The 12463-nt window shown below is 44.8% G+C and overlaps 1 protein-coding gene across 1 annotated transcript in view; it reads left to right on the top strand.

Moving 5' to 3' along the window:
- Positions 1-12463, top strand: part of tenm4 (teneurin transmembrane protein 4) — a 653198-nt gene that overhangs the window by 526736 nt on the left and 113999 nt on the right. The window contains 1 exon segment of the mRNA XM_082966126.1: positions 3180-3334. Coding sequence (XP_082822252.1) covers positions 3180-3334 — 155 coding nt within the window.

A 12463-nucleotide genomic window follows, 5' to 3' on the forward strand; every position in this document is an offset into this window, starting at 1 on the left:
GTAGAACCCTTTACATAGAGGGTTCCACATGGAACCAAAAAGCGTTTTCTTATGGGGATAGCCGGAGAACCCTTTTGGAACCCGTTTATGGATATAACATTAGATGTAACAGAACACAGGCTGTGGCTGCTACGCTCACCAACCCACGAGGTATGGACTTAACATTTCATGTTGTACCTAACATAACAGGTGCATTATGGAGGTGCATTTATTGGAACAGGGAAAAAAAAAAAAAAAAAAAAAGGGTCTGTTGAAAGATAATATCATGTGGCTGTTTCCCTTTATGCTCCGAAACTACTGATCCGGTCGGGTTGAGTTCAGTGTAAAGCTTTACTGCTAGTTCAAGGTTACTGATGGGTTAGAGGGTTAGCTGACCGGTGGAACATAACTGGAATAGATCAGATCAATACACTTCATGTTTGACACATTGGATTATATTGGATAAAATGTTCTCTCTCGCAGGACTACAGAAACACACAACCCGCTTAGAACATTGTACGAGAGTGGAGAATCTGAAAGTAGTGTGTGTGTGTGTGTGTGTGTGTGTGTGTGTGTGTGTGTGTGTGTGTGTGTGTGTGTGTGTGTGTGTGTGTGTGTGTGTGTGTGTGTGTGTGTGTGTGTGTGTGTGTTGTGTTTGTAAGCCTGAGAGCCCCCCCACACAAATGTGAACAGAGTATTGACATTAACGAGGACCTCCATGTCTGTTTATATCAGCCAATACAGTCTGACCTATAGCAGCCAATACAGTCTGACCTATAGCAGCCAATACAGTCTGACCTATAGCAGCCAATACAGTCTGACCTATAGCAGCCAATACAGTCTGACCTATAGCAGCCAATACAGTCTGACCTATAGCAGCCAATACAGTCTGACCTATAGCAGCCAATACAGTCTGACCTATAGCAGCCAATACAGTCTGACCTATAGCAGCCAATACAGTCTGACCTATAGCAGCCAATACAGTCTGACCTATAGCAGCCAATACAGTCTGACCTATAGCAGCCAATACAGTCTGACCTATAGCAGTCAATACAGTCTGACCTATAGCAGCCAATACAGTCTGACCTATAGCAGCCAATACAGTCTGACCTATAGCAGCCAATACAGTCTGACCTATAGCAGCCAATACAGTCTGACCTATAGCAGCCAATACAGTCTGACCTATAGCAGCCAATACAGTCTGACCTATAGCAGCCAATACAGTCTGACCTATATCAGCCAATACAGTCTGACCTATATCAGCCAATACAGTCTGACCTATAGCAGCCAATACAGTCTGACCTATAGCAGCCAATACAGTCTGACCTATAGCAGCCAATACAGTCTGACCTATAGCAGCCAATACAGTCTGACCTATAGCAGCCAATACAGTCTGACCTATAGCAGCCAATACAGTCTGACCTATAGCAGCCAATACAGTCTGACCTATAGCAGCCAATACAGTCTGACCTATAGCAGCCAATACAGTCTGACCTATAGCAGTCAATACAGTCTGACCTATAGCAGCCAATACAGTCTGACCTATAGCAGCCAATACAGTCTGACCTATAGCAGCCAATACAGTCTGACCTATAGCAGCCAATACAGTCTGACCTATAGCAGCCAATACAGTCTGACCTATAGCAGCCAATACAGTCTGACCTATAGCAGCCAATACAGTCTGACCTATATCAGCCAATACAGTCTGACCTATATCAGCCAATACAGTCTGACCTATAGCAGCCAATACAGTCTGACCTATAGCAGCCAATACAGTCTGACCTATAGCAGCCAATACAGTCTGACCTATAGCAGCCAATACAGTCTGACCTATAGCAGCCAATACAGTCTGACCTATAGCAGCCAATACAGTCTGACCTATAGCAGCCAATACAGTCTGACCGATAGCAGCCAATACAATCTGACCTATAGCAGCCAATACAGTCTGACCTATAGCAGCCAATACAGTCTGACCTATAGCAGCCAATACAGTCTGACCTATAGCAGCCAATACAGTCTGACCTATAGCATCTAATACAGTCTGACCTATAGCAGCCAATACAGTCTGACCTATAGCAGCCAATACAGTCTGACCTATAGCAGCCAATACAGTCTGACCTATAGCAGCCAATACAGTCTGACCTATAGCAGCCAATACAGTCTGACCTATAGCAGCCAATACAGTCTGACCTATAGCAGCCAATACAGTCTGACCTATAGCAGCCAATACAGTCTGACCTATAGCAGCCAATACAGTCTGACCTAGTGTTAGTATATTGTTAGTATATTGATGTATTGTGTTATTCTACCAGTAGAGATGCACTTAGAGCTGACGATGTCCCATCCCTCATTCCTCCATCTCTCCATCCCTCCATCCCTCATCCCTCCATCCCCCATCCCTCATCTCTCCATCCCTCATCCCTCCATCCCCCATCCCTCATCTCTCCATCCCTCCATCCCTCATCCCCCCATCCCTCATCTCTCCATCCCTCCATTCCTCCATCCCTCCATCCCTCATCCCTCCATCCCTCTATCTCTCCATCCCTCCATCCCTCATCCCTCATCCCTCCATCCCTCATCCCTCCATCCCTCATCCCTCCATCCCTCATCCCTCCATCCCCATCCCCATCCCCCATCCTCCATCCCTCATCCCTCCATCCCTCCATCCCCATCCCTCCATCCCTCCATTCCTCCATCTCTCCGTCCCTCCATCCCTCCATCCCTCATCCCTCCATCCCCCATCCCTCATCTCTCCATCTCTCCATCCCTCCATTCCTCCATCCCCCATCCCTCATTCCTCCATCTCTCCATCCCTCCATCCCTCATCCCTCCATTCCTCCATCCCTCCATCCCTCTATCTCTCCATCCCTCCATCCCTCATCCCTCATCCCTCATCCCTCCATCCCTCATCCCTCCATCCCTCATCCCTCCATCCCTCATCCCTCCATCCCCATCCCCCATCCTCCATCCCTCATCCCTCCATCCCTCCATCCCTCCATTCCTCCATCTCTCCGTCCCTCCATCCCTCATCCCTCCATCCCTCCATCCCCATCCCTCCATCCCTCCATCCCTCCATCTCTCATCCCTCATTCCTCCATCCCTCCATCTCTCATCCCTCATTCCTCCATCCCTCCGTCTCTCCATCCCTCATCCCGACATCCCTCCCTCATCCATCCTTCCACCCCTCATCTCTCCACCAGGTATCACAGTGGATAAGTATGGAGTAATCTTCTTTGTGGACGGGACTATGATCAGACGAATTGACCAGAACGGGATCATCTCTACCCTGCTGGGGTTCAACGACCTGACCTCTGCACGACCTCTCAGCTGTGATGCTGTCATGGACATCTCTCAGGTCACACACACACACACACACACACACACACACACACACACACACACACACACACACACACACACACACACACACAGTGAACACAAACAGTGAATACACACACACAAACACACACACACAGACGGACACACAGACAGACGGACACACACACACACACACACACACACACAGACGGACACACAGACAGACGGACACACAGACAGTGAACCCACACACACAGACAGACGGACACACAGACAGTGAACACACACACACACACACACACACACAGACGGACACACAGACAGACGGACACACAGACAGTGAACACACACACACACAGACAGACGGACACACAGACAGACGGACACACAGACAGACGGACACACAGACCAGCAGACTGCCACACCAGACCCACCCAGGACATGGTGCTGAGGCAAGGTCACCCCACCCTCAGGCTGTGTGTGCATGTGGACGTGTTTGACTATACTTGAAGACTAGAGGTCCCCACAAGAATAGTAAACCAACAAAACATTTACCAACTGGGGACATTTTGTTAGTCCCCACATTTTTAGGGGGTTTAGGGCTAAGGTTAAAATTAGGTTTAGGGTTAGGAGCTATGGTAGGGTTTAGGGTTAGGAGCTAGGGTAGGGTTTAGGGTTAGGAGCTAGGGTAGGGTTTAGGGTTAGGAGCTAGGGTAGGGTTTAGGGTTAGGAGCTAGGGTAGGGTTTAGGGTTAGGAGCTAGGGTAGGGTTTAGGGTTAGGAGCTAGGGTAGGGTTTAGGGTTAGGAGCTAGGGTAGGGTTTAGGGTTAGGAGCTAGGGTAGGGTTTAGGGTTAGGAGCTAGGGTAGGGTTTAGGGTTAGGGTTTGGAGCTAGGGTAGGGTTTAGGGTTAGGAGCTAGGGTAGGGTTTAGGGTTAGGGTTTGGAGCTAGGGTAGGGTTTAGGGTTAGGAGCTAGGGTAGGGTTTAGGGTTAGGAGCTAGGGTAGGGTTTAGGGTTAGGAGCTAGGGTAGGGTTTAGGGTTAGAAGCTAGGGTAGGGTTTAGGGTTAGGAGCTAGGGTAAGGGTTAGGGTTAGGAGCTAGGGTAGGGTTTAGGGTTAGGAGCTAGGGTAGGGTTTAGGGTTAGGGTTAGGAGCTAGGGTAGGGTTTAGGGTTAGGGTTAGGAGCTAGGGTAAGGTTTAGGGTTAGGAGCTAGGGTAGGGTTAGGAGCTAGGGTTAGGGTTTAGGGTTAGGAGCTAGGGTAGGGTTTAGGGTTTAGGGTTAGGAGCTAGGGTAGGGTTTAGGGTTAGGAGCTAGGGTAGGGTTTAGGGTTAGGAGCTAGGGTAGGGTTTAGGGTTAGGAGCTAGGGTAGGGTTTAGGGTTAGGAGCTAGGGTTAGGGTTTAGGGTTTAGGGTTAGGAGCTAGGGTAGGGTTTAGGGTTAGGAGCTAGGGTAGGGTTTAGGGTTAGGAGCTAGGGTAGGGTTTAGGGTTAGGAGCTAGGGTTTAGGGTTTAGGGTTAGGGTTTGGAAAAATAGGATTTTGAATGGGACTGAATTGTGTGTCCCCACAAGGTTAGCTGTACAAGACTGTGTGTGTGTGTGTGTGTGTGTGTGTGTGTGTGTGTGTGTGTGTGTGTGTGTGTGTGTGTGTGTGTGTGTGTGTGTGTGTGTGTGTGTGTGTGTGTGTGTGTGTGTGTCCGTGTGATGACCAATCTCTGGTGGTTCTGTCACGTTGTACATCTGCCTAGCAACAGGCAGTAATATGGCTGATCAGAGGAGATGCTGCAGGGCTCATTCCAGGGTCCTGATGATTGGCAGCTGTGATTCATCTCAACAATGGTGACCTCCTCTTCTCTGAAATACATTTTTAGACTTGTGTCTCTCTCCTCTCTATACCTTCTTACGGCCTTCACTGCCTCTAGGAAAAACAGAGGATTGTTGATGATGATACCCTGGAAAACAATGGCAATTATTACTGAGTCCTGGTTAAATAAAGCAAAATGAAAAAATTGTTTCCATAATGTATACTGCTAGCACTGTGCTGTTAGCGTGTCTGTCTGAACCAGCATATGTCCTTTAGCCTGTCGATGGTGTACTGTCTGTCTGTCTGTCTGTCTGTCTGTCTGTCTGTCTGTCTGTCTGTCTGTCTGTCTGTCTGTCTGTCTGTCTGTCTGAACCAGCTTGTGTCCTTTAGCCTTTCGACCATGTACTGTCTGTCTTTCTGTCGACTGTGTACTGTCTGTCTTTCTGTCGACTGTGTACTGTCTGTCTGGTGATTTGTGATTGGTGATTTGTAGGCTGACTGTAAGCACTGTCTGCTGTGTCCTGGGATGCGTCCAAAATAACACCATATGCCCTATGGACCCTGGTAAAAAGTAGTGCGCTATAAAGGGAATAGGGTGTTGTTTGGGCCTCAGCCCTGCTTTATGAGAGCCATTCAGGGTCGTCTGTGGCCCACAGCTAAGCGGTCCTCAGGGGCCTCAGCTGCCAGTGGAGGCCAGGAGAGTGTGTGTGTGTGTGTGTGTGTGTCTGTGTTTGTGAAGGGATGTAGTTAGAGCAGAGAGCTCCCAGCTGCCCAGCACTAGCCCCCAGGGACACACACAAACACACACACACACACTCCCTCAGCACCCTACCCCCCGCCAGGGACACACACACTCGTTCAGCACCCTATACCCCCGCTCCCCTGTGGCCGCCTGCCACCCGAGCCTCAGCCCAGCCGCCTACAGGCAGTCTGACTGCGGCTAACTTCACTGAGAAGAGACACTCAGTCAAAACACGCACACACACACACACACACACACACACACACACACACCACACACACACACACACACACACACACACACACACACACACACACACACACACACACACACACACACACACACACACACACACACAGTTCCCATAACTATAATTCCATCCATGATGCCATTGAGACAGATTCACGTCTCTTTCTTTACTTCCTGGTGGTTTTGGCCTTTTATTCTCCTTCCTGTCTGTGTCTCTTAGCTGTGAACAGAGAGAATATGCTGCCGTCCTTTCTTTCTATTGGACCGTGTTTGGTCCAATGACCTCTGGTCTTTTATGGCTATTGGACCGTGTTTGGTCCAATGACCTCTGGTCCTGTCCTTTCTTTCTATTGGACCGTGTTTAGTCCAATGACCTCTGGTCCTGTCCTTTCTTTCTATTGGACCGTGTTTGGTCCAATGACCTCTGGTCCTGTCCTTTCTTTCTATTGGACCGTGTTTGGTCCAATGACCTCTACTCTTTTCTCTCCTCCTCCCTCCCTTCGCTTTGTGTTTTCCTTTCAAATTAGCCGTCTGTTTTCCTAAACGTTTTTGTTGTTGTTATCCACAAGGTTAATAGTTTGACTCCGGCGAGAAATCTTGTTAATGTGTTTTTTTAGGAAGGCGTTTAAGGGTCTATGGTCTTGAAGTCTTGTTTTGAAAAATAAATATTCTCCCCCAATCCTCTGCTGAGTTCAAAGTTATATAGCAGGGAAAAGCATGTCCTGGATTGAGATTACATTACCACGTTCCCACTTCAAGGGTGTTACAGAACGCTTCAGACAGAAAGCTTTATCAAGACTATTCAGACAGGGTATTTAGACAGAGTACTCAGACAGGGTCTTCAGACAGGGTATTTAGACAGAGTACTCAGACAGGGTATTCAGACAGGGTATTCAGACAGGGTATTCAGACAGAGTATTTAGACAGAGTACTCAGACAGGGTATTCAGACAGGGTATTCAGACAGGGTACTCAGACAGGGTACTCAGACGGGGTATTTAGACAGGGTATTCAGACAGGGTATTCAGACAGGGTATTCAGACGGGGTATTTAGACAGGGTATTCAGACAGGGTATTCAGACAGGGTACTCAGACAGGGTACTCAGACGGGGTATTTAGACAGGGTATTCAGACAGGGTATTCAGACAGGGTATTCAGACAGGGTATTTAGACAGAGTACTCAGACAGGGTATTCAGACAGGGTACTCAGACAGGGTATTCAGACAGGGTACTCAGACAGGGTTTTCAGACAGGGTACTCAGACAGGGTATTCAGAAAGAGTGGAGGATTACTTATTTTCTCGCGACAAGCATCACATTGATAAGAGCAGAATCTGGAGGGAAAGCTTATGGTGAAGGGCCAGGCTATTGTCAAACAAGAGAACTCACCCAGAGAGTTATAATACCAGATGGTTTTAGAGGGAGTTCATCACCCAGAGAGTTATAATACCAGATGGTTTTAGAGGGAGTTCATCACCCAGAGAGTTATAATAAAACTAGATGGTTTTAGAGGGAGTTCATCACCCAGAGTTATAATACCAGATGGTTTTAGAGGGAGTTCATCACCCAGAGAGTTATAATACCAGATGGTTTTAGAGGGAGTTCATCACCCAGAGAGTTATAATAAAACTAGATGGTTTTAGAGGGAGTTCATCACCCAGAGTTATAATACTAGATGGTTTTAGAGGGAGTTCATCACCCAGAGAGTTATAATACCAGATGGTTTTAGAGGGAGTTCATCACCCAGAGAGTTATAATACTAGATGGTTTTAGAGGGAGTTCATCACCCAGAGAGTTATAATACCAGATGGTTTTAGAGGGAGTTCATCACCCAGAGAGTTATAATACCAGATGGTTTTAGAGGGAGTTCATCACCCAGAGAGTTATAATAAAACTAGATGGTTTTAGAGGGAGTTCATCACCCAGAGAGTTATAATACTAGATGGTTTTAGAGGGAGTTCATCACCCAGAGAGTTATAATACTAGATGGTTTTAGAGGGAGTTCATCACCCAGAGTTATAATACCAGATGGTTTTAGAGGGAGTTCATCACCCAGAGAGTTATAATACTAGATGGTTTTAGAGGGAGTTCATCACCCAGAGAGTTATAATACCAGATGGTTTTAGAGGGAGTTCATCACCCAGAGAGTTATAATAAAGCTAGATGGTTTTAGAGGGAGTTCATCACCCAGAGAGTTATAATACTAGATGGTTTTAGAGGGAGTTCATCACCCAGAGTTATAATACCAGATGGTTTTAGAGGGAGTTCATCACCCAGAGAGTTATAATACCAGATGGTTTTAGAGGGAGTTCATCACCCAGAGCGTTATAATAAAACTAGATGGTTTTAGAGGGAGTTCATCACCCAGAGAGTTATAATACTAGATGGTTTTAGAGGGAGTTCATCACCCAGAGAGTTATAATACTAGATGGTTTTAGAGGGAGTTCATCACCCAGAGTTATAATACCAGATGGTTTTAGAGGGAGTTCATCACCCAGAGAGTTATAATACTAGATGGTTTTAGAGGGAGTTCATCACCCAGAGAGTTATAATACTAGATGGTTTTAGAGGGAGTTCATCACCCAGAGAGTTATAATACTAGATGGTTTTAGAGGGAGTTCATCACCCAGAGAGTTATAATACTAGATGGTTTTAGAGGGAGTTCATCACCCAGAGTTATAATACCAGATGGTTTTAGAGGGAGTTCATCACCCAGAGAGTTATAATAAAACTAGATGGTTTTAGAGGGAGTTCATCACCCAGAGAGTTATAATACCAGATGGTTTTAGAGGGAGTTCATCACCCAGAGAGTTATAATACTAGATGGTTTTAGAGGGAGTTCATCACCCAGAGAGTTATAATACTAGATGGTTTTAGAGGGAGTTCATCACCCAGAGAGTTATAATACTAGATGGTTTTAGAGGGAGTTCATCACCCAGAGAGTTATAATACTAGATGGTTTTAGAGGGAGTTCATCACCCAGAGTTATAATACCAGATGGTTTTAGAGGGAGTTCATCACCCAGAGAGTTATAATAAAACTAGATGGTTTTAGAGGGAGTTCATCACCCAGAGAGTTATAATACCAGATGGTTTTAGAGGGAGTTCATCACCCAGAGAGTTATAATAAAGCTAGATGGTTTTAGAGGGAGTTCATCACCCAGAGAGTTATAATACTAGATGGTTTTAGAGGGAGTTCATCACCCAGAGTTATAATACTAGATGGTTTTAGAGGGAGTTCATCACCCAGAGAGTTATAATACCAGATGGTTTTAGAGGGAGTTCATCACCCAGAGAGTTATAATACTAGATGGTTTTAGAGGGAGTTCATCACCCAGAGAGTTATAATACTAGATGGTTTTAGAGGGAGTTCATCACCCAGAGAGTTATAATACCAGATGGTTTTAGAGGGAGTTCATCACCCAGAGAGTTATAATACTAGATGGTTTTAGAGGGAGTTCATCACCCAGAGTTATAATACCAGATGGTTTTAGAGGGAGTTCATCACCCAGAGAGTTATAATACTAGATGGTTTTAGAGGGAGTTCATCACCCAGAGAGTTATAATACCAGATGGTTTTAGAGGGAGTTCATCACCCAGAGAGTTATAATAAAGCTAGATGGTTTTAGAGGGAGTTCATCACCCAGAGAGTTATAATACTAGATGGTTTTAGAGGGAGTTCATCACCCAGAGTTATAATACCAGATGGTTTTAGAGGGAGTTCATCACCCAGAGAGTTATAATACCAGATGGTTTTAGAGGGAGTTCATCACCCAGAGCGTTATAATAAAACTAGATGGTTTTAGAGGGAGTTCATCACCCAGAGTTATAATACTAGATGGTTTTAGAGGGAGTTCATCACCCAGAGAGTTATAATACTAGATGGTTTTAGAGGGAGTTCATCACCCAGAGAGTTATAATACTAGATGGTTTTAGAGGGAGTTCATCACCCAGAGTTATAATACCAGATGGTTTTAGAGGGAGTTCATCACCCAGAGTTATAATACCAGATGGTTTTAGAGGGAGTTCATCACCCAGAGAGTTATAATACTAGATGGTTTTAGAGGGAGTTCATCACCCAGAGAGTTATAATACTAGATGGTTTTAGAGGGAGTTCATCACCCAGAGAGTTATAATACTAGATGGTTTTAGAGGGAGTTCATCACCCAGAGAGTTATAATACCAGATGGTTTTAGAGGGAGTTCATCACCCAGAGAGTTATAATAAAACTAGATGGTTTTAGAGGGAGTTCATCACCCAGAGAGTTATAATACCAGATGGTTTTAGAGGGAGTTCATCACCCAGAGAGTTATAATAAAGCTAGATGGTTTTAGAGGGAGTTCATCACCCAGAGAGTTATAATACTAGATGGTTTTAGAGGGAGTTCATCACCCAGAGTTATAATACCAGATGGTTTTAGAGGGAGTTCATCACCCAGAGAGTTATAATACCAGATGGTTTTAGAGGGAGTTCATCACCCAGAGAGTTATAATAAAACTAGATGGTTTTAGAGGGAGTTCATCACCCAGAGAGTTATAATACTAGATGGTTTTAGAGGGAGTTCATCACCCAGAGAGTTATAATAAAACTAGATGGTTTTAGAGGGAGTTCATCACCCAGAGAGTTATAATACTAGATGGTTTTAGAGGGAGTTCATCACCCAGAGTTATAATACCAGATGGTTTTAGAGGGAGTTCATCACCCAGAGTTATAATACCAGATGGTTTTAGAGGGAGTTCATCACCCAGAGTTATAATACCAGATGGTTTTAGAGGGAGTTCATCACCCAGAGAGTTATAATACCAGATGGTTTTAGAGGGAGTTCATCACCCAGAGAGTTATAATACCAGATGGTTTTAGAGGGAGTTCATCACCCAGAGAGTTATAATACCAGATGGTTTTAGAGGGAGTTCATCACCCAGAGTTGTAATACTAGATGGTTTTAGAGGGAGTTCATCACCCAGAGAGTTATAATAAAACTAGATGGTTTTAGAGGGAGTTCATCACCCAGAGAGTTATAATACCAGATGGTTTTAGAGGGAGTTCATCACCCAGAGAGTTATAATAAAGCTAGATGGTTTTAGAGGGAGTTCATCACCCAGAGAGTTATAATACTAGATGGTTTTAGAGGGAGTTCATCACCCAGAGAGTTATAATACCAGATGGTTTTAGAGGGAGTTCATCACCCAGAGAGTTATAATACTAGATGGTTTTAGAGGGAGTTCATCACCCAGAGAGTTATAATACTAGATGGTTTTAGAGGGAGTTCATCACCCAGAGTTATAATACCAGATGGTTTTAGAGGGAGTTCATCACCCAGAGAGTTATAATACTAGATGGTTTTAGAGGGAGTTCATCACCCAGAGTTATAATACCAGATGGTTTTAGAGGGAGTTCATCACCCAGAGAGTTATAATAAAGCTAGATGGTTTTAGAGGGAGTTCATCACCCAGAGAGTTGTAATACTAGATGGTTTTAGAGGGAGTTCATCACCCAGAGAGTTATAATAAAGCTAGAAGGTTTTAGAGGGAGTTCATCACCCAGAGAGTTACAATAGTAGATGGTTTTAGAGGGAGTTCATCACCCAGAGAGTTACAATAGTAGATGGTTTTAGAGGGAGTTCATCACCCAGAGTTGTAATACTAGATGGTTTTAGAGGGAGTTCATCACCCAGAGAGTTATAATACCAGATGGTTTTAGAGGGAGTTCATCACCCAGAGAGTTATAATAAAGCTAGATGGTTTTAGAGGGAGTTCATCACCCAGAGAGTTGTAATACTAGATGGTTTTAGAGGGAGTTCATCACCCAGAGAGTTATAATACTAGATGGTTTTAGAGGGAGTTCATCACCCAGAGAGTTATAATACCAGATGGTTTTAGAGGGAGTTCATCACCCAGAGAGTTATAATACTAGATGGTTTTAGAGGGAGTTCATCACCCAGAGAGTTATAATACTAGATGGTTTTAGAGGGAGTTCATCACCCAGAGAGTTATAATAAAGCTAGAAGGTTTTAGAGGGAGTTCATCACCCAGAGAGTTACAATAGTAGATGGTTTTAGAGGGAGTTCATCACCCAGAGAGTTGTAATACTAGATGGTTTTAGAGGGAGTTCATCACCCAGAGAGTTATAATAAAGCTAGAAGGTTTTAGAGGGAGTTCATCACCCAGAGAGTTACAATAGTAGATGGTTTTAGAGGGAGTTCATCACCCAGAGAGTTACAATAGTAGATGGTTTTAGAGGGAGTTCATCACCCAGAGTTGTAATACTAGATGGTTTTAGAGGGAGTTCATCACCCAGAGAGTTATAATACTAGATGGTTTTAGAGGGAGTTCATCACCCAGAGAGTTATAATACTAGATGGTTTTAGAGGGAGTTCATCA

This window comes from Salmo salar, chromosome 20 (assembly GCF_965601325.2).
Source record: "Salmo salar chromosome 20, fSalSal1, whole genome shotgun sequence".
Classification (NCBI taxonomy): domain Eukaryota; kingdom Metazoa; phylum Chordata; class Actinopteri; order Salmoniformes; family Salmonidae; genus Salmo; species Salmo salar.